Raw genomic sequence first — 24,085 nt, forward strand, 5'->3', positions numbered from 1 at the left:
AATAAATTTGAAAGTTTGTTTAAAATAAAATAAACCTGTAAATGTTTCAAACAATGATTATTCAACCACGCACCATTAGGGATTGAGCGTTTCATGTTGAGACAATAGGTACGTTGGGTGATGATTTTGGTTGATTTTCGCAGTGATCTTCTGAGACCATTTGTTAAAGACTTAGTCTGTTGTGGTGCGAGCATATTCTGGTCTACCAAAACACGACCGCACACAAGTCCGTTATGGTGCGGCAGCCTCATAGTCTGTTGTGACTTGATTATTGTGTGGTCTGCTTCGGACAGTGATCTCCTGGTCTGTTGAGGCTCAATCACTCTGTGGTCTGCTGTGGCACAGCGATCTCCTGATCGGAAGGGTTGGCAGGACTGTCAGCTCGTGATGAATTACTCGTCCTGACCGCGAGACAGCCGGCGAGGGGCAGACATAGGGCCGCGTGGGCAAAGAGGGGCTGAAAGAGGGCCTTGTCGGCGGTGAGGGGCAGAAAGAGGGACACTTGGACGGTGAGGGGTAGAAAGAGGTCCGCATGGGCAGTGAAGAGAAGAGAGAGGGCCGTGTGGACGGCGATGGACAGCGTTGGGTGAAGAAGGGAGGCAAAAGAGGGACACTGGTCAGAGAAGAAAGACAGTGCACGGTGTGCTGTGCATCACTCCATATCAGCTCGCATCCAGGCAAGTGATGAACGTCGCGAGGTCAGTTCAGAACGTTCCTTCTGATGACGTGGTATTACGGGCCAGTCGTCCCTCTTTGTCAAACGAGAATGGACTAAAACGATGACGGGGACCCCGGGAAGGAACGAAGACGATGATGGGATACGGGAAAGTCAAGCATCATCCTAATCCAAAACCATTTCCAGTCTGTAATGTCTCCTTTGCGATGCAACAGTTTCCAGGTCTCAGCACGTGTGTCTTGTTAGCAAAGTTGAAAGCCTCTCGAATGCTGCATTTGATGAACCATACGACTGCACCGTACAACTGCACTAAACGACTGCAACGAACAATTGCAACGCTCGACCGCCACAAAAGATGGTACCTCGTAATTGAACTGTACAATTTCACTGAACGTCTACACCGAAAACTGATTCGAACGACTAAGGCTTGACTGCACTGAAAAACTGCACCTGAAGATTGCACCACATGTCTGCAATGCATAACTGCATGGAAGGACTGTACCGAAAACATACACCGCTTGGCTGCATCGATCGTCTGCAACTCTCGACCATCACGAAGGATTGCACCACGCGACTTTTCGCACAACTGGGATGTAGAGTGCACTGCGCAGCTGCATCTGCAACACACGACTTCATCGCACAACTGGGATGTAGATTGCACTGCGCAACTGCATCTGCACCACACGACTTCATCGCACAACTGGGATGCAGACTGCACTGCGCAACTGCATCTGCACCACACGACTTCATCGCACAACTGGGCTGTAGAGTGCACTGCGCAACTGCATCTGCACCACACGACTCCATCGCACAACTGGGATGTAGACTGCACTGCGCAACTGCATCACAGGACTGCACCTCACGATTAACACGCACGACTGCACCGCCAACTTAGGCGCTTTGTCTTGATTGCGCGGCGGTGTCATTAGGACCGCCGTGCAGCAGCTGCAGGGACGAGCGAGACCTGAATTGCAGAGCGAGACTCGAAGCCTAGCACGAGACCGAGACTACGAGTCTGATCTGCGTGTTGTCTCGTCACCATCCTTCGTTGAAATCCGGATTTGTGAGTTGCATCGCCAGATTCCCGTTCTTAGATCCTAATCTGGTAGCTGTTTATCACCATCTTGTGGTGAGATCTTGATCTGCCAGTCTCGTCACCAAGCTGCCGCGAGATCTGTGATATGTGAGTTATCTTTTTCCGTCCTGTGGCAAAATCCTGATGTGCGAGTTGTCTCAGCAGAATCCTGCGGCCGGTTACTGACCTTACAATCTCGTCATCAACTTATGTATAGCCCACTCTTACAGATACGTTTTCAGCAAGCATCTGACGTGGAAATAACGTTAAATAAACGTTAGTTCTACAATATCAATAAAAAAACGTTCTTTCGGCGTCATTTCCATCATTAAATTATTCGGCTACCTGGCCCTGCATATCGAGGGCAATAGGAGCGATGTGTTGAGAAGTTATGCGGTTGGTCAATTACTCTGATTAGGAACAACCGCGACTGCCAGTTTCTCGTCCTGCTGTCAATTTAGAGCCTTTGTCAATCTGCAGCTCCTTCGTTTTCACGAGTATTTATTTCAAATGAAACTTTGACGGTATTTCGAATTTGTTTTAAATAAAACACATATTCAGGGCAAATGTTTTGTCCTAGTCTGGGAGTCACAAAATAACTAATCACAAAAAAATACAATTTCCATTTCGATATGCGATAAAGGACAAAAGAACTCCTTTCAATATATCTTATTTATTTTTGTTTACTGGCACCGTTTAGAGAAAAACTGAGTTTGTTTCTAAAGATGAAATGAGTGCTTCTGCTAACTACCTTGACACCGACACTAGATTACGACTGTACACTTCATACTTATAGCTTGCATCTGAAATACTTAGCATTAACATAGGATAAAATTAACGTGACTACAGCTTGACTAGATGGTTAATAATTCGATATCTGCGAGGCCAATGACAGGAAGTTTGTCTCCATGCTTCTATCCTGCCCTGAGACAATGAGTACAATATACTAATATATACATGCTTGTGATGGCACTGACGTCGAGATAAGGTTTGGCACACAACTGGGTTAGTACACTCAGAGTAACGAGCGAGATTTTTTTCACACATTCATTTTTCTGAGAGTACGACTGTCTTACAATTATTGTCACGCAAATTTGTTTCGTGTACTGGAAAAATTTTCGTGAACTGGAAATTTGTTTCGTGTACTGGAGAAATTTTCGTGTACTGTAAATTTGTTTCGTGTACTGGAGAAATGCTCTGGAAGTAAAGAAATTACAAAAAAGTAAGGAAAGACGCCATGGCATATTAAATATGCCTAGCGATACAATTTTTGATTGTACAGTAAAAATTTGGATTCGAAATAAAAATATTACGATGTTTGAGAATATATTATTATTCGATTTATGAACAGAAGTTTGAAAATTAAGGACGATTGTGAGGAGACGCAAGCGGTTGGTTACTTACCGGTAACTGAATTATTTCTAGCTCTTCAGTAATGACAGTGAACAAAATAGATTAATTTTGGATCGTTTGTATGGAGGCCGTCAATTCAGTTAATCCCGTTATCGCGGAAGAAGGAATATTTTTTGTGCTTATCATTGGTTCCGGAAATACTCGAAATGTACTAAATTTCCAGATGCCAGCATTTTTTTTAGAAGAGAACAAATAATCAGCAGTAGTGCATTGAGGTATGAGGCTGCTAAACATAATAGTATATTTTTGCCTTAAACGCAAGCTATGGTAAGCTTTGCTCTGCCGTGTATTCTGTCAAAGAGACTTTTTTTGAAGCCCAGACCGAGGATCCAAGTCACAGCAAGACCTCAATGCCAACAATTGAACAGTATTTGCATTGACAAAGAATTGATCATATTGTCCCTCTAGTTTAGGTACGTTTAACATAACTGAAATTTTGGCCCGTGTGCATCTAGTAATCAAATCGACGCTGGGTATCCATGATACAACATCGTTTTATGTACACACGTATACAGCAACGTTGGCATTACTAGCACTAGTAACGCTAGTGGCGGCTCAACATCAATATACCACTAGGTCACTAGCACCAACTCTACTCGAGTCATGTAACTATTTACACAGAACTAGTTGCTCTTTAATAGGTTACACAAGCTACCACATGAACTGAACAGATAAATTAAAGAAGTGTTTATCTGACAATTCGAAATAATTTCTATGTATTCGGATTCCGAATACATTGTAATTAATTAATCTTAGTGTAATAAAAGCATAACACTATTAATGCAAAATGTTCACTATACTAGGATTGTGAGAATTTATTATAGATAATACAGCTGATAGATAACATAATTCAAATACCGATAGATAACGCACTTCTGACATCAAAGAAATTGAGATCCAACATTGGCCATTGAACGACATCCGATAGTTTCTCGGTGACCTTCAATCTGAAAACATAATTTAAGCAAGACAATTCATTATAAATTTGACATGTGTTGATTATTAAAATTAATCATCACTTACGCTGAGTGAGCATCACTCACTTATCATCCTTATTTACAATTTTTTATTTAATTATATTATAATCTTTATGTACACGGGACGATAGCGCAGTATCCGGAGAATTATTCTCTACAACTTTTCATGGATGACGGAAACTTTTGGTACTATATCTATGATCTAATTTGATTTATGTACGAGTATATTACATATGAGTCATGTGCCACAATTTACTGTTTGTGTAAATAACATTTCACGGCAAATTGTACACAAAGTGTGCACAATTTGTGTATATGTAGGTACAGTGGAAACAATTGTATAAAGAGTACAAACAGGAAAGTTGACTTCGGTCAGCTGGAATCAAGAATTTATCTGTAAAAATTACCCAGCCGAAAAGAAAGCCGCAGATATCGTACATTTCAACTCGTTGATGATTGGCATTAGCAATGAGGGAATTGAAAATTGTGATGGGTGGTGATAGAATTAAATTGGGATGGTTGAAATTGCTGCTTAATTTTCGGCAAAATTCCTTGATGGCTTTATGTGGCCATGCCTTAAATATAAAATTATTTGAATAATTAATGACTTTCTCCGAAAAGGTGGCCGGCAAATAACCGTTCGTAATTAGCTACTTAACTACGATGGTTGGGTTTATTTCACGAGGTTGGGGTTGGTTGGGGTTAAAATAGCTGCGATATCAGGTTATTTTTGCCAGGGTCAGGTAGCATGTAGTTGTTAACGCTGTGGTTGAGTAGTGAGAAGGAGGGCGGGGCGTTGCTACCATGGTGGTGGTGATGGTGGTGGTGCTGGTGATGGTTGTTGTGGTGGTGCAGGTGGTGAGGCATCATCGAACCGTTGATGCTCGATGATGATGTTGATGATGGTGAAGGGTTGAGGTTTGTGGTGAGGGAGCCTGAGGTGTGGTGGGCGGTCAGGGTGGTGAGGGAGAGGGCTGGGGATGAGGGTCGGGGTTCGAGGGCAGTCAAGGGGGAACTGCAACCCTCTAACCCCCCAGTGCATCCCCCACCCCCGCCGGGCTGGCTGGGGGCTGCGGACGACCATTTGGGGGAACCCTCGAGCTTGACTCCTGCTGGGGGAAAGAAAAGTTTACGGTTAATATTTCATTTCAAATTTTATGTGTACACATTTTATATTTGATTCGTATTTATATTTTATACTTCATATTTGATATTTTATATGTTACATATATTTTGCAATTATATTTTGTATATTTTATAATATAGATTTTATATTTTTATTAATATATAAAGGGTTTATAGTGTTGACATTTGTACGCAAATCTAAATTAAGCTTGCATATATGCATACAGTTGTCCTGACAAATGAATACAATGCCCAATTCACGTATAAACTTTCCGCAATTATAAAACTGTAACTCAGTGTTAACAATGTGTATAATGTGAGCCTCGTGTCCTGTGCTGAGTTAGCAGGACTGCAACAGTAACAGTAACAGTAACTGTAACTGTAACAGTCTCTGTAACAGTAACTGTAACAGTAACTGTAACAGTAACTGTAACAGTAAATGTAACAGTAACTGTAACAGTAATTGTAACAGTAACTGTAACAGTAATTGTAACAGTAACTGTAACAGTAATTGTAACAGTAAATGTAACAGTAACTGTAACAGTAATTGTAACAGTAAATGTAACAGTAACTGTGACAGTAATTGTAACAGTAACTGTATTGCAGTGTATGCAATTTGTATGAAGTGTGAAGCATGTGTCATGTGCTCAGTTAGCAGGATTGTTCTTCGTTTATTCTTCGATGACATTTAACTTCATTCACTCCTGCTTCAGTGTTATTACTTCAATTATTATGTTCGCTTTTGCTAATCTATTATCAGTTCGTATTCCTTAATTATCCTCGCCTGTTATCACAATTTTAAATAAGCTATCTGAAGCGTTAGCAGATCACATGCACACACGTTATTTCATTTTTAAAAAAGAAAACTAAACTCGAGTTGAAGTTTGAGGGACCAGAGGAGCGACTGTGCCCGGCAGTTATTATTAATGGTCGTAAATATTAGAGGCAGGCAGTAAATATCGACTGAGACAGCAGCAATATTGCGTATTTGCTGCAGCTATAAAATATTGCCACTCTGCCGCGCAAGCCATTATAGGCCTTAGGCCGCTGTGTAATACGGTCGTGTTTGTGTGGCCTCATACACCTGCCCCATGCGCCCCATACACCCCTTGTGTGTAGGGTGAAAAATATGTGTAGAATAATAATATTTATTATTCTACACATTTATTATTCATTTATTATTCTACACTTGAATAATATACACTATAAAGGCATGTTTATTTAACAATACGGAATTTATTGAGAAATAACGGAGATAATATAGTTTCAAGAATAAATTGTTGAGGAAAACGTTACAACGATCTACAGTGGCTATGAACAGGAATGTACAAAATACAGGAAAATTGAACTTGTTCACCTAACGTCTGTGGTGATTATTGCGCGTTGTAATTATATGTAAAATTGCCCTTATGCGTTAAGCCTTCCAAGTTTACGAAGAAAGTAAGATAAAAAGAGTTTGAGTTTTTGAAGAGTCATTTGAGGAGGTTTGGACTAAGACTTTTTAATCATGTTTTAGTAAACGAAGGTTAGCTAATATGTTGTGGAGTCGTTAAAATCTACCAACTGAGTGTTAACGAGGTGATAACTTCATGAAATTTATACTGAGTTCCTGCTAATTATATTTTATGTATTGATGTATATATTACCTCCATGAACTTAAAACATTCAGATTTTCTTCCTTTTAATATACGGTGAAATCTCAAAACATTTGGAATTCTTTCTTCAAATCTATGCTGAAAACTCAGAACATTTATAATTCCTCCTTCAAATCTACGGTAAAAATTTAAAACATTTCAATCATTTCTGAAAAATCTACGGTAAGAGGTTTCAACATTTCATTTACATCCGCATTTGCACGGCAAAATACATCATCGCATTTATTTAGGGTTTATCTAGTATTTCTACATCATCGCATTTATTTAGGGTTTATCTAGTGAAAACGCACTTAATTTCATTCATTTCTTACAAATCGACGACGTAGCCTTCCAGTATAAAGCAGTGAAGCTTAGTCTATGGTAGAAATTGCAATCGATTCATTTGCTGTACAAGTGATGAGCGAAAATTGTTAATATTCAGTAATTATGTCAACGTAATTTGATCACTTAAATATCATATTAATAATTTTACGAATTGAAAAATACGGCTAATAATCTTGGCTGTTTTCTTGTTCAGTAATTTTATTAGACTGCAGCAAACACGACCATCATTCCAGATACTTTCATATGTTCACTGTTAAGACTGCAAGTATTTTACCTATAATATAATTATGTTCAACAGTTTATATCATAACTATCATTAATAATGCTAATAATAATAAATAATCTGTTATTATCTTATCTCAGAGCGCCAGATCACCAGCATCTCATTAACATTGCGTGAGTCCAGGGCAAAAGTATGCCATGAAACATATTTAACGCTATGCCATGGCGCAAACTGCCATTTTGTTTAATTCTTGTAACAAAACCAAAAGGTAGACTAATTTATTACATTACGAACTAAATTTTCAATATGCGTTCGCATAACTACTCTATAACATCCTAAATCGCTTAAATGATCTTCGAGCAATAAAAAAAATCTCACAATAATTCATTTAGCAATAAGGAGGATTAGTTCTAGTTTTTAATTATTCATATATCAAATCAGAATTTTAATTCTACTTGATATCAGAAATTAAATTTAATGGAAACCTGCTGACTCGATCGTTCCCTCTGATAAGAATCCCTCGCCCCATCACTTACATTTCCCCTCCCTCGCTTGCCTCGCTTGTCTGGAATTAATAACTTACGGAGACAGACGAGAATTTTTTGCCTCGATTTTTCGTTGAGAAAAATTTGTTATTTTTTTGTGCGTGTCGGCGTAGCGGCCGTCGGGGTGCGTCAGAAAACATTCTTTGTTTTGCCTGAGACGAGGCAATAAAATTGCCTTCCTTGCCTTCAAAAGCCGCTCCCGAAAATGTCGGAGACTTGGAATAAAAAATGGCCACGGGATAAAAATGTGAAGAACGAGCCTTGCAGGAGAGCGTGGTACGCGAGTCTATAGGATACTGAAGCTGGGGAGCGAAACTCTGTTCAGGCCGTAAATATTCGGTTATTCTATTAATGATGTAAATTGTAATTGTTAGTTGAATTTCTGTATTAAGTATAAATCTAAAGCCACATAACTTTCATTTATCGCCGCAAAATAACACATTCCTTATAGAATCACAATTCTTTCGTTCTTCCAAAGATCACCATAAAATCATTCTTAAATTTCCGCTTGAGCGCTTTTCGTCCGTTGTTTAGAATCACCATTCTTTCAATCTGCCAAAGATCACCACAAAATCATCCTTAAATTTCCGTTTGAGCGATTTTTGTCCGTTGTTTAGAATCACCATTCTTTCAATCTGCCATAGATCACCACAAAATCATCCTTAAATTTCCGTTTGAGTGATTTTCGTCCGTTGTTTAGAATCACCATTCTTTCAATCTACTAAAGATCACCACAAAATCATCCTGAAATTTCCGTTCGAGCGATTTTCGTCCGTTCTTTCTACCCTCTTTTGAGTTAAGGTAACCTCAAAACAACTCATGATTCCCTCACAACACGAGGTCAAAAGGGAACACGCCAAGAGGTCAAGGGGGAGAGGAGGCACCGCGTGTTACACCATCGCAAGGCGACTTCAAACGCACAACTTGGGCAGCGATGGCAGCAAAAGTTTGTCGAGCGGCTCTTGCACTCACAAGACTCTTTTACTTTGCAGAAATATTGGCGGCAGAGCCGAGCTGTGTTGCTCTTTTGAACTCGAGTCTCATGCAGTTGCCAACTTTCGTTGGAGCGTGCGGCAAAACTCAGAAGTTTGTTTGGTGTCAACGACGCAGACAGAGAAGCGAGACACAGCGGCAGAAGGGGGGAGGGAGATGTTCCCAAGCTTGAGAATATGATGGAATAAAATTCAGGTTTATTGGAAATGTTTATATACTTAAATTTAGGTTTAACGTCAGTGTTTTCTAACTTGAAAATGTGATACCGGATGCAACTCCCCCTCTACACATAACCACATCCCTCACATATCCTCACCCCACATGACCCTCCATCCCTGTCCCAACCCACATATCTCCCCCCATGTCCCCCACATGCCCCTCCCTGCCCTCCCCCGAATAATGGCCAATAATCAGGTTGCCTGCAACAATCGCCGCGTCAGCAAAATTAAAGCAAGTAATGCGAGCCTGGCCGCCCCGACGCTGACGCCACCTTGTCGTAAGGCCCCATTAGCAGCGACCTAACAGGTCTTTAATGGGCCGTCATCGGCCCGGATTCTCCATGACCATCCACCTAACAAAGATTACAAGGACATCGTCTGCTTAACAGCCCCACAAATCCCCCTGGGGTCACCGTTCTTCCCTTGCCTCTCCCCCACGGGGATGCGATGATGCCAAGGTAGTGTCGGCTATAGGGACTTAGAGGCTTTACAGCGAGCTCTGTCCTTGCGTCCGCTGCTCCCAATACGAAGAAATTCATTTCAAAAAAAGTTGTAAATGATATTTAAGTGTAAAATTTTTCAGAACTATTGTTTGAAAAGCATAATTGTATAAATTGAGAACTCATCGTACCAGAAAAAAGTTTCTATGTAGCAATAGGAACTATCGGCCATTTTTTTTTGCATGCTTCAAGAGAATAATTGGATTCTTTCGTATTATACAAGGAACTATAATAGGTTGTGGGCGATTACTACACCCACTACCACAGATACTCCTCATGGAAACCCGACCATAAACTTCTTTTTTAAACATTAGGACCATAAATAAAACAGTACTTGTTTCATAAAATAACACACGAGTTTTCAGCTACAGTGTAAAAGTATCTTTTTTTCAACGCAACGCGAATCGAGAACTCGTTTTTACTGTTAAGTGCAAACGAGATGAGGCAGTGCAAGTCTCAATCACCGGTTACCTACCTGTTTCGGGGACTACAACCCAGCACTTACTCTAATAACCCGACTTATCTACTCATCATCCAGCGAATCGTGTGTCCACTACAGCCCCAAATCCCGCAATAATCACCAGACTCAGCACTACATCATCGAGCAGATCGCACGTCTACTGCCCCAAGATCTGCACCAGTAACCCGGCTCAGCACTACCTTATCCAGCAAATTGCATGTCCACAGCCTCGACACCCGCACTAGAAACCCGACTCTGCACTACCTTATGTAGCGAATTGCATGTCATTAGTCCCAACACCAGCACCAGTAACCCGACTCAGCATTACCTTATCTAACAAATCGCATGTCATTAGCCCCAATACCTGCACCAGTAACCCGACTCAGCATTACCTTATCTAGCGAATCGCACGTCCACTGCCCGAGCACCAGCACCAATAACTCGACTCGGCACTACTTTATCAGACAAATCGCATGTCCACAGCCCCAACACCTGCACCAGTAACCCGACTCTGCACTACCTTATCTAGCAAATCGCATGTCTTCAGCCCCAAAACCTGCATCAGAAACCCGACAAAAATATTACCTTATCCAGTGAAACGCATGACCACAGCTGCAACACAAGCACTAGTAACCCGACGCAGCACTACCTTATCAGGCAAATCGCATGTCCACAGCCCCAACACCTGCACTAGTAACCCGACGCAGCACTACCTTTTCAGGCAAATCGCATGCCCACAGCCCCAACACCTGCACCAGAAACCCGACAAAAATATTACCTTATCCAGTGAATCGCATGTCCACAGCTGCAACACCCTCGCCCCCACATAGGGTCTAATTAAAGGAACTAAGTGGGACAGATAGCGTCTCAGCCCATGCCATTGCCGTCACTCTGAAGAGGTCGTCAAGATTCTAAGGTCACTCAAGCTAAATTATTAAGGCTAGATCAGTGCATCGTCCTGAGGCCGGATGGGATCGTCAGGAGTGACAGCTCTGTAAAGTCAAGTTACTCGTCCATGACAGCTCATCAAAAAAATAGTGCTTAGATAGTGCCTCATAACTGCGGTGTAAGGGTCATAGCTCGGCTTCACAGCTTCTCAGTGCCAATAAGGGAGTCCTTCAGAGTCTTCCTGAACACAGGACAGTATCTCAAAGCACATCCTCAAGTCTAATGCACAATACAGCATCAACTTCGTGAGGGGCCAATATATTACGATAGTTAACCTCACATTCGCCAGTGATGACCAGTTCCAGAGAAGCCATTTTTAGGTTCCTTGGAGTTGGTCCAATTGGGTATGTGTATATGAAGAAGTTGTAGGCGCATTTGAACCCGGACATATATGAAACAAGATTTAATCAGTATTATTAGTCGTGCACGCCTACAATACAAGGCAATTCATACCGCAAATCAACGCAAAGATAGAGAATGGTTTCCATTTTACTGTAATAGCGTTATTTCGTTCACTGTTGGTTCAAAATGTGCTGAGTCCTTCTAGGTTCAACGTGTTTTTTTTCAAGCCAACCGATCACTTCTGTTCGGCGGGTCCATCAGTTCCATGCGCCGCCCTCGGCTCAGGTCTCAGGGACAAGTCCCTGTTATATTTTTCTTATTTGAAAACTTTTCTTATTCGTCTAGTTTGGGAGGAACCGGCGACGCTGGGCATAAATTGCAGCGGCCCAAAGGCCGTCCATCTTGGCGGACGCGGCGCCTGCAGGGAATTGTGAGAAGCCATCTTTTCGGGCCAAAATATTGCGTCTTGTGAACACTCGTTGTGAACATGTTATTGTGTCATTAATATGTTATGTACAGTATTGATAGCAGACTCGCTGTGAACATGTTATGTGTGTCACCTACTAACATGTTGTGTATTGGAGGCAGACTCGCTGTGAACATGTTATTGTGTCATTAACATGGTATGTATTGGAGGTACACTCGTCGTGAACATGTTATTGTGTCATTAACATGTAATTGATTGGAGGTATGCTCGCTGTGAACATGTTATGTGTGTCATTAACATGTTATAGATTAAAAGCACACTCGTTGCGAACATGTTATTGTGTCATTAATATGTTATGTATTGGTAGCAGACTCGCTATGAATATGTTATGTATATCACCAACTAACATATTATAGATTTGAGATATACTCGCTGCGAACATGTTACGTACGGTATATCATCTATTAACATGTTTCAGATTGTGACATGTTCCATGCCCCAGCAGGACGCTAGGAGGAAGCCTCTTGTGTGCCGTGCGTCTTGCTTTGCCGGCGCCGCTAAAAATAGTGCCGTGGCAACACAACTGGCAACACCACTGGCAACACCACTGGCAACACCACTGGCAACACCACTGGCAACACAACTGGCAACACAACTGGCAACACAACTGGCAACACCACTGGCGGCAACACCACTGGCAACACAACTGGCAACACCACTGGCAACACCACTGGCAACACCACTGGCAACACCACTGGCAACACCACTGGCAACACCACTGGCNGTACAGTGGGACACGGGGTACAGTGGGACACGGGGTACAGTGGGACACGGGGTACAGTGGGACACGGGGTACAGTGGGACACGGGGTACAGTGGGACACGGGGTACAGTGGGACACGGGGTACAGTGGGACACGGGGTACAGTGGGACACGGGGTACAGTGGGACACGGGGTACAGTGGGACACGGGGTACAGTGGGACACGGGGTACAGTGGGACACGGGGTACAGTGGGACACGGGGTACAGTGGGACACGGGGTACAGTGGGACACGGGGTACAGTGGGACACGGGGTACAGTGGGACACGGGGTACAGTGGGACACGGGGTACAGTGGGACACGGGGTACAGTGGGACACGGGGTACAGTGGGACACGGGGTACAGTCTGTCTCTTATACACATCTAGATGTGTATAAGAGACAGGTCATAACGTGGCTCGATGCCTTCATAATTACTGTACACAGTCATAAATGCAACTGACCACTTACGTCGGTCAGAGATTATCCACGATCCAGTAAGTTCACTATTTTTAATTCAGATCGATATATTTTGCTTCTATACTTAGGACGCTTGCCTGCATTTACTAATGCTAATGACTCGAAAAAACGGGAGAGCAAAGCGTTTGATGAAAAGCGGTACCTACTTCACTGTGCGCTCGTAAAAGTCTAAAGCAATAAAAATCTGCCGTTAAGCCTAAACTGACAAGGAAGTAATGTCTCTTTGAATACTTTCCTTTTATTTATATTCATGATAGAATAGTTATTCCTTGTTGCTTGTGTAATCAAACAACAATGAGAACCCTAAACTAATGAGGTCACCAGTGTTGAGGTGATGGCCTGTGCACATTACGCTGTGGCCCCGTGTGCGTGCGGCCTACAGAGCAATCAGTGCGATTAATTAATTAATCGCACATTAATTAATGCGATTAATTAATTAATCGGTGCGATTATTTCATCACTCGCAGATCGCCGCGATTGTGCACCGCATGGAGGGTGAGGAGAGGACGATCTATTCTATACCTTGCAGAGACACCTACAATCTACTTTAAAGAGTCTGTCACTGGAAGAGGAGTGCGTTAACGACGTCCTTCTCATTTGATCAGTCTGTAACAGCCGTAACATAATCCTACCACGGACGATTAGCCGTTACAAGACATTCCTATATGGGTGATTAATATCTAAAGATGTACTTCTCAAGGCAATCAGTGTTAACTGATGTACTTTTCACTATTATTAGTTTCTATACAGCATTTATTTACTTATTTCTCTTTCCTCGACGATTAATTCAACATTGTGATAAATATTCAATAGACGTCTTTATGCCCTCGCAGAGAATGGCGCTGTTAGAGCTTTTTAGCGCATTTTCTCATTTATGGAAAAAATGCACTATTGTGCTCGCCATGTCCGTCCGTCCATCTGTCTGTATGTCCGTCCGTCTGTCCGTGACTTCACGTTTTCGTCGACGAGAAAATGCGCTCTCTGTCACTCACTTCAGTGAGTACTGAGTTATATTTTTTTCTAATATGTTAGCCCGGCATGTGTTTACCGTGTTTCCAACGGTAAATCAATCGCTTAAATTTAAATGTATTTAAAAATAAAATGTATTGAGGGCAAATCGTCGGCAATTACCATCAGTCGAGTACAAGTTATGCTAATTGATCCTAACGAAATGCAACTCACTTATCGAGATACGGCGCAGTCGAGATGCCGCTGAGCTGCTGCTTGCGTGACGCAGCCGCCTCAAAGCCACCAGTCGCCTGTCCAGGGGGAGCAGCAGGTGGGGGGCGGCGGGGGCTTCCTTGCGTCGCTGGGACGAGCATTTCCCCTCCAGCTGTGTGGGGGGAGAGGGGAAGGAGGGGTAGAATATAATATACATATTTTGTATATATATTGGATATAATTGTGAGATATATAACCATGATATTAATAAGAATTATTTAAATTTTGATAACTCAATTAAACAAAAAATTATTACATCTATAGGAATTATATGAATGCGAAAAAAGATTAAAAAATTAAATAAAAGTTAGAATAAACAGAGAATCAAAAGAATATTAGTGAATGATTCTATATTTACTAAGCTGAGGGAGGTTAATTACCCTTGAGGAAATTAGTGGGACTGCATGTATATTAACAGCTTAAATATAATAAAATTTTGGGACCGCCTAAAATTCTGCCCAAGAGTCGCTACATTCGGCGGAAATTTATGGAGGATGTTATCGGCCACCTGATCGAAATAAGTTTCTCGTCAAAATCTCCTTTCCAACTGTATAGTCGCCTGTAAGATAAGTATGATAAGTGTGTCCTGAGTATGATAAGTGTGTCCTCAAAGTATGATAAGTGTGTCCTGAGAGTATGATAAGTGTGTCCTCAAAGTATGATAAGTGTGACCTGAAAGTATGATAAGTGTGTCCTGAGAGTATGATAAGTGTGTCCTGTCAGTATGATAAGTGTGTCTTGATAGTATGATAAGAGTTGGCCGAGCCGAGTCATACAAAGCTAGCAAGCTGCCCAGAGGCTGCTCTTCAACCTTAAACTGAAGAACATTAGCGGCTGATTTAACTGCTCCCCGTATCTTAGGCGGCACCTGTTTCAGAGTCGGGCCAGCATCTCAATTTTTTTGGGCGAAATGGACAGGGCTGGAAACTAACGAGACCGAAATCTAAACAAGGAGAAAACAACTGACAGGATATTAACGAAACAGAAAATTAACGGAACCAGATATTAACGGTGCAAAAAATTACGGAGTGGAAATCATATTGGGAAATACCTTAGCGACAGGGCCAGTGGTGGAAGTTGGGGAGGCGTTTGCGGAGTTTGCTCCACTTTCGTTGTTGTTGTTGTTGTTACTGGAGGTGGAGGAGGTGGAGCTGGAGGTGGTGGTGGTGGAGGTGGAGGTGGAGCTCTGTTGCTGTTGCTGCTGCACCTTCTGTTGCGCCAATCGCTCCTGCTTACGAAACTTGGCTCGCCTGTTCTGGAACCATACCTGAGGGGAGTGAGGGGAGTGAGGGGAGTGAGGNTGTCCCACTGTACCCCGTGTCCCATTGCGTCCCATATCCCACTGTACCCCGTGTCCCACATTCCTTGCCCGCACTACTATTGCCTTTAGCGCGTTTCTTCATATTTTTTGCCTTTCATCAGCTGTTGCCGGCACCACGGGACTGAAATTATATAAGTGATATGAATAAATAATTGTCTGTTCTGTTGCAACCACATGAAGTTGACGGGAAAAATGTCACTGATTTAGTAAAATTAATTATTTCAATGGAAGATCTTGTACAGTCAGCGATAAAATTCAAAGCGTAAAAATCTTATCATTTCCCTCCGTGCGACCAAATATTGAATAAAATATAAGATTACGGCTTAGAGATTCACGTCGAGAGTAGAAACGCAACATTAATGTATTCATTGCCGTACGGCTGGCTTTATGAGAAACATTTAATATTAATGGTAACTCTAGTGATCAGTCACCAATGGATGATCAAATTTAGTATAATATAATATAATATAATATAATAGTTTTCCGGTAGTAGGCTTAGTTTACGCGGTCGGATGACAGATACTAAAATGCTGGGAGCAAAATCCGTGGAGTTCATCACAGGTTCCGGTCACGATATATACGTATAGTAACGATAGCTGTTGAGTGGGCTTCTATAGAGTAGGCTGTTGAGTGGTTATAATGTGTTACATGTTGAGTGGCCTTCAATATACATGTTAGCAATAACGATGGCATGCTTGCCACCAGATACCGACAGTAAAATTGCCACTGCCACGACATGGCAGCACGCGATGTCCGTGACAGTTTTCGCGACGTTCTGTTATTAAATTAATGTTAATTTACTAACATTATTATATTAATAATATCAAATTGACATGTGATAATATAATGATTTGTTTTGATCTATTAATGCTAGTAACAATGCAACATTATCAAGATTAGCTTTAAGCAATTAATGCAAATAACAATGCAATATCATAATGATTAGATTTAATCAATAAATGATAAAAACAGTGCAAAATTATCATGATTACCTTTCATCAATTAATTCTAGTAGCAATGCAACATTATCGTGATTAGCTTTAAGCAGTTAATGCTAATAACAATGCAATATTATAATGATTAGCTTTAAGCAGTTAATGCTAATAACAATGCAACATAATCGTGATTAGCTTTGATCAATTATTGCTAATAACAATGCAACATTATCGTGATTAGCTTTGATCAATTATTGCTAATAACAATGCAACATTATCGTGATTAGCTTTGATCAATTAATTCTAATAACAATGCAACATTATCGTGATTAGCTTTGATCAATTAATTCTAATAACAATGCAACATTATCGTGATTAGCTTTGATCAATTAATGCTAATAACAATGCAACATTACCATGATTAGCTTTGATCAATTAGTTCTAATAATAATGCAACATTATCGTGATTAGCTTTGATAAATTAATACTAATAACAATGCAACATTACCATGATTAGCTTTGATCAATTAATGCTTGGAACAATGCATATCAGCTTTGATTAATTAAAGATTTGTCTTGTCGCATAATTGTTCAGGCATGCGGGAAGGGGCCGGAAGGGGGGACTGTAATTAAAATGTGGTGGGTGAGGAATGATGGGGAATAATGGGTGAGGAATGATGAGGAATAATGTAGAGAAGAACGAACAAGGGAGGAGTGAGGGGAGTGTGAGGGAGGATGAGGGGAACGCTGGTGGGGATGAGGAATGTGGAACAAAAAGGGGGAAGAGAGAGAAGAGGGTGCAACAGGGGAATAGTGGAGGAGGGGAAAGGAGAAAAAGTGGAAGAGAGGACGGGTAGAAAGGGGCGAGGATGTTGAACTCGTCTGCCACCTGCAAAACAATGAATATTGACTTCCTTTGGGTCATGGTTCGTAGAAATGATAAATGATTTACCAATGAAAATTCTGAAACGGCAGCAAAGAGTGAAATTAAAACGCTTGCCATTGAGACGTGAGAGAGTTCGAAGGGATTCAGAAATGTCCATACATCCTCTTCAGCTATTACATGATATGAGCACGAGCAGCTGGTGAAAAACATTTCAGACATCAATATTTATTTTACCTTGGCAACCAGCGCAGGATGTGAGAAATTTTTAGGACTGCCAGTGACCTCTTCCAGTATAAGCAACGCCTGAAATAAACAATATTTTTATATATAAGCATTAACACAATGTAGATTTAATTTCTGCAGAAAACAAACCTCAACAAAGCCTTTTAATAATTACGTGATTCGTACGGAGAAGGATAAAAACGAGGCCCAAAAAATATATCAGTACAGGGAGTATTATAGTATATGGAAGACAGTTGAGATCTAGTACTCCCATGTGCCGTTTACTTTAATGAGTTTAGCTTGAAATAGCTCTCTAATCACTAAATATCTTCTTGATGACTAAACTTACACATTCTAAATCAAGTAAATCTAGCTCCTCGCGATTTTACCTCTCAACCATTGGCCTTTTTTCTCCCGATTCACTGAACGTGATAAGAAATACCCCAGAAGATCAGAGCACTTGCCTGCTCGAGGTTCTGCTCGGTGAGTTTGTTGACGTTGTAGGTCCAGGACGTGGAGCCTGTGCCCGTGCTGACGATGAGACCTGAGCACTTGTGCTTCCCTGGCGCCTGGTCGTCGAACTGCAACTCCAGGTACGACACGCGCGCTGATATGCACTCCCCGATGAACACCTGGTGTATTGACACGCGTGTGGAACTTTATACATTAACACTCGTGTGTAACTTTATACATTAACACTCGTGTGTAACTTTATACATTAATACTCATGTATATTTAGGGAAGAGCCCTTCATTTAAACATGTTTCCATTTGGGCAAATTTTAAGACTTATTGACCCTGTTACTGTACCTCTTATCAGAAAGCTTGAGAGATTAAACTCAAAAGATATTCTCAATAAAACTGGCATTATTAATACTCATGTGTAGCTTTATACTTAACACTCGAGTGTAACTTTTTACATTAACACTCGTGTGTAACTTTTTACATTAACACTCGTGTGTAACTTTTTACATTAACACTCGTGTGTAACCTGGTATATTAACACGCGTGTGTAACCAGATGTATTAACACTCGTGTGTAACCTGATCAAAAAGAAAGCGTGTCGCTCGAAGTGAAATCAAACAATCCCTCAAAATAGCGTTCAACTGAACAAAGTTAAGAAACAAACAGGATTTGCTGACCTCATTGAGAGCCAATACAGGAAGAACTCTTGTAGGCAGCGAGGGGTCAGCCTGGCCCCACTCTGACAAGGAGTGCCGCACATGTTCACTCTTCAAGTTTGCATCGATGTCCAAATATCTGAAAAGAATAAATATACTATCACATATATGCCTAGCACAACAAACATTGTGAAACAAACATTTGTTTCAAAAACATTGTGAAACAAACATTTGTTTAAAAAACATTGTGAAACAAACATTTGTTTCAGAAACATTGTGAAACAATCATTTGTTTCAAAAACATTGTAAAACAAATCAGTTATCATTTGGTCACAGTTAAAATAATTTGTTCAAAAATGGACACGAGTGTTCACCTGTACTCCGGGTTGAGGAGCTGCTGGTCGTGCAGTTCAATTGGTGCTTGGTAAATGTGTTCACCGCGCAGCGTCACTCTGATGCGGGATCGATACTGCCATCTGAACAGCCCCTGGCAAAAAGAACTAGTTTTCATTTATTTTATAGCACTCATCTTGAAATTTCGCTAATGTATTAAATTTAAAACTAAAACATGAATAAATAAAAAAGTATATGCGGGATCGATACTGCCATCTGAAAAGCCCCTGGCAAAAAGAACTGGTTTTCATTTAGCTTATAGCACTCATCTTGAAATTTCACTAACGTATTAAAACATGAATAAATAAAAAAGTATATCTAGAAATCTGGTGATGTAATCACTAGGTTTTGGGCTTCGAATAAGCATGTAAATAAAAGTATCATTGTGATCTTTAATTTCAACAGGTTAAGTAAGAGACCCAATACTCACTCTGCGTAACTGAGCCACAGCAGTTCTGGGAGAGGCTGAATATTTCTCAGGAAGACAGAGCTGCCCCTTAGAGCGCGTAGGGTCTGAATTGAAGCCAATGACAGGCTTGCTTCTGTCACGTATCCTTGACGCCGCTAGCAGGTAAGTGCCGTCACCGCCCGTAGTGACTACTGCATCAGCCCACGCAATGAGAGCATCGCAATACTCAAGGCGGTTAACAACTTTGGTCTCTATTCCAGTCTCATCAAAGGCCTGAACAACAGCTTGCTCCACTCTCTGGAAATAAAGGCAAGATGGTCAGAAGATGCAAGAGACGAACGCATACTTCTGAAGGTAAGGAACGACTTGATCATGGCATTCAAAAAGCACTGGCTATAATTTTAAGAGGTGGCATTTCAAATGCACTGGCTACAATTTGGCGGGGAATCTCTGTGTAAGGGCATTTTTTTCAGTCATTCAACTGTGTACGTTTGTCTGCCCTATACTGCACATCACGAAGTTTTGTTAAATTAGAAAAAAGGCATTTGAAGGATTTACAGCAATGACTAATTTTTTGGAAATATGGTACTCAGTCTCGTCCCACAAACTAATTTTTCAATATTGGCAAGTAACTTAGAAGAAATTTATTGTAAAAGCCTATTAGGTACCATTACTATGTACTACATTACTATTTTTAAATGGGGGCTAAAACTGGGAGAAGGCGAAAAACGACCACCAGCACGACCGTGTCTCACCCCTCGAAAAATCGTATCTTACCCTCAAGATGTCGTGTCTTACCCTCAAGATGTCGTGTCTTACCCTCAAGATGTCGTGTCTTACCCTCAAGATGTCGTGTCTTACCCTCAGGAAGTCGTGTCTTACCCTCAGGAAGTCGTGTCTTACCCTCAAGAAGTCGTGTCTTACCCTCAAGAGGTCGTGTCTTACCCTCAGGAAGTCGTGTCTTACCCTCAAGAGGTCGTGTCTTACCCTCAAGAAGTCGCGTCTTACCCTCAAGAGGTCGTGTCTTACCCTCAAGAGGTCATGTCTTACCCTCAAGAAGTCATGTCTTAGTAAAATATATAACATCTTATTTAACAAACATAAAAGGATAATACAAACACATGTTTTGCAGCAATATAAAAGAATTACGGCTTAGCAAAGAAACTAATTAAGCTTTTCGTTTAACATGAGAGAATTTATATAATTTTGGGACTATTTTGATAGTTTGCCAAATATAAATGGCCGAGATTCAAGTCCGTTGCGCTTGGGACAAGCAGATAAGCGGCCAACTGCTTGTCATAAATTATAACATCGCGACGTGTAAACATCGCGACGTGTGAACATCGCGGCGTGTGAACATCGCGGCGTGTGAACATCGCGGCGTGTAAACATCGCGGCGTGTGAACATCGCGGCGTGTGAACATCGCGACGTGTGAACATCGCAGCGTGTGAACATCGCGGCGTGTGAACATCGCGGCGTGTGAACATCGCGGCGTGTGAACATCGCGGCGTGTNGGTATATCTTTCGGACACGATGTTTGCAAAAAGAATCATGTCCAAAAAAAAACTCTGCACACAATCGTATACGAGAAGATGGCGCACATTCGTTCGATGCCAGCAGCGAGACCGTATCCCTGCACCGCGCGGCTATGCACGTATGCGTATTCAAGACCGTACATACGTTCACTGTCGGCTGGTGCCAGTAGCAATGGCAGCTACGGCTGCCCGGTACCTATTGCGGTCACGTGCATAGCTTCGTAGCGTAAGGATACGATCGTATGTACACATACGTGCATTACCGTGTGTATGTACAGTAATACACGTACGTGCAATCGTGCATTGCCGTGCGACGCCAGGATACGTTCACGTGCGATCGCGCATTCAGTTTCAAACCAATTTTGGTGCAGGGCACATTTATTTTTCAACGAATTACAACGCACTGTGGGCATAGTGAAAATGATAGCACAAATTCCATGCACGGTGCGCATCTTCCTGCTTATGGTCTTCACGGCCTGCAGTTATGCTTGTGAAAGTTTTAGTGACCATTCATACGATCAGTGATGGCTGCCGGCATAGCCACTTTGTCTGCATGATCGTCTCTAACAATTGATCAGATTGGGATAGTCCAGCACAAACTACATCATACATGGTCCATTGACTACAGACAGCTCATTTTATATGATGAAATTTCTCACATGCCTACATCTTTCTAAGCACCATTCTAAAATACTGGGCGAAATTTTTCAGAAATTGCAGATAACAAAGACCATTTCATGAGGCAAAAAGTACCAAAAAATCACAGGCATAATTTGCCATTTTTCTTGATTGTTAAGAAAAAAATTGGTAAAGGCCATTAGACTAGGTATAATTGCTCTCAATCATGGACACTTTCATTTCATTAAATTCTCCAGATAGGTTCCTGAGTAAGGCAGCAAAGTAAAGTTAGACAAACTCATGTCAATGTCTTAAAAAATTTTGTAGTGGCCAGAAACAGAAAATTAAATTTTTTCCACTCTAATCCACAATGCTTTAGCATTTTATTTCCATATGAATTAAAATATAGAACTGTGAAGTAAAGAGATTATAAATTTTATAAAATTAATTTTATTGCCATATGCTATTCATAATTCAAGTAATAGTCAAATTTTTCAAACTTGACTAGGTACTTATTAATGACAAAGACAGTAACTACTAGTGAAGATAACATTTACTCTCTGTAGCACAACTGGATTTCTTGAGCGGTGATTTTATTGATTTGCAAGCCGTGATTCCATTTATTGGAGCCGTGAATACCATATTCATTATCCAGGTAGTGAAAAGCCATTTATGAGCAACAAACTTGTTTGCAAATCCCATACCTACACATGTTATTCAAAATCTCTACTTTTACCCTAGAAACATCATTATCAAAAACACCATATGTCTTCAAGTCTTCACTTTAGTGGCAATTGAGCATGTTATAACTTATGATTAATGTTTTAGATAGAGAATAAATGCAGTTATAGTGCAGTCTGACGCATAGTGGCAAAGCAGAGAGTTTTTTAGACTCTCCCTCAAGTTCATTTTTGAGTCCTATAAGTAGACAAGTAAAGTACCGTATCATGGATACCAGCATTATCATACATAAGAAATTGGTTCAAATCTTGAGTAAATGAGGAAATTAAAAATGAACTGATTCTAAAAAATCTCTGGTTTGCCACTATGGACTCTGACGTAGTAACAGCAACTATTTTATCCCCATTGAAATGTTTTCATTGTTTTGGGTTCACTCATTATGCAGGATATTGTAACGGGAATGTGGTACTGATTACGCTTCTGCGGAAGTTTAAAATTTTGTAAAATTTATGACATATTTGTGAACTGTGCTTTCTTCAGTCAAAGAAAAAAAATATCACTTTAGAGCCACCTACTACCACTACTGGAATTACAAGATATTAGAGCCACAATATTTCAGAAAAAAAAGTAGGACTTTATCTAACAAGGACCGTAAGAGTAAGACTACCTAGGTAATACATGTCTAAGTAATTATATTTAAAAAATGACTTAGAATTTCAAGCTGCTGCTTAGTCACGTTAGTGCTCAGTGGCTAGTGCTTACCTTGTGTACATTGTGATAATGAAGCAGCATGTGATAATCAGAACCTCTGGCATATAAACTAGACTTTAATTGATCTTCACTAAGATTTGGATGTAATCTTCTTTCAAAATCATACCGGGATAATTTAGTTAGGATGAGAATTTTTTTTGGATTAAAACCAGGAGTAGCTGACATACATGAACATGGCACTTGGAATACTTTGATTAGAATTTTACGGTTTGAAAAAATTTGTCTCCCATATTGAAACCACATTCTGAGAACTTGGCTTGGTGACTTGAGAGTTTAGACTGAGACTCTGGTCTCTGAGTACAGACTCAGGTCTCAGAGTACCTAGCGGCTAGCTACACTGCCTACACAAGTCAAATGTCAACTGAGTTTTGACTGTTTTGTCAGGGACTTTTTTCTTTTGTTGAACAGTTTGTTAATTTTTCTTCAATTTTCTTCTCCACTTGCATCTACATGCAGAACCTGCACCAACAGGTGAATTGGCGCACTGTAATGCTCACTGTCTAAGAAAAAAGTTTTCGATCAATAAATTATCATAACGCCTCAAATGAACATTTTCAGCATCTAAAAAACCGGAATTTATTGCTACAGGAGCTTTGAATCCGCTGCAGCGGCTAAATTTTATGTTGGCAGAACTTGCATATGTGAGTGATTGTTTAACGAATAATTTTCATTTTTGCATGGACATTTTTTTCACACGTAATAGACCTGGATGAAATTGAAAAAACTAGCTATAACAATTTGATATGGCGAAAATGGGTACCTATATGTACAAAATTCATTTTCTTGGAGATTGT

General features: G+C 40.8%; 2 protein-coding genes across 2 annotated transcripts; both read right to left on the reverse strand.

The window, feature by feature from the left end:
• Positions 1-2,430: 2,430 nt before the first annotated feature.
• Positions 2,431-15,735, reverse strand: LOC125177827 (homeobox protein OTX1-like). The gene is made up of 3 exons (XM_047880304.1): positions 15,580-15,735; positions 14,361-14,511; positions 2,431-5,262 (listed from the first exon to the last, which is right to left on the reverse strand). The coding sequence occupies exons 1-3, from the start codon at positions 15,733-15,735 to the stop codon at positions 4,844-4,846; spliced, it is 726 nt and encodes a 241-aa protein (XP_047736260.1). The 3' UTR covers positions 2,431-4,843.
• A 1,071-nt stretch (positions 15,736-16,806) lies between these two features.
• On the reverse strand, positions 16,807-23,842 carry LOC108666120 (NAD kinase 2, mitochondrial). The gene is made up of 8 exons (XM_047880305.1): positions 23,283-23,842; positions 19,707-19,982; positions 19,258-19,370; positions 18,905-19,022; positions 18,228-18,395; positions 17,776-17,844; positions 17,361-17,544; positions 16,807-16,820 (listed from the first exon to the last, which is right to left on the reverse strand). The coding sequence occupies exons 1-8, from the start codon at positions 23,532-23,534 to the stop codon at positions 16,807-16,809; spliced, it is 1,194 nt and encodes a 397-aa protein (XP_047736261.1). The 5' UTR covers positions 23,535-23,842.
• Positions 23,843-24,085: the final 243 nt, after the last annotated feature.

This window comes from Hyalella azteca, unplaced genomic scaffold (assembly GCF_000764305.2).
Source record: "Hyalella azteca isolate HAZT.00-mixed unplaced genomic scaffold, Hazt_2.0.2 contig5144, whole genome shotgun sequence".
In the NCBI taxonomy this organism is placed as follows: Eukaryota; Metazoa; Arthropoda; class Malacostraca; order Amphipoda; family Hyalellidae; genus Hyalella; species Hyalella azteca.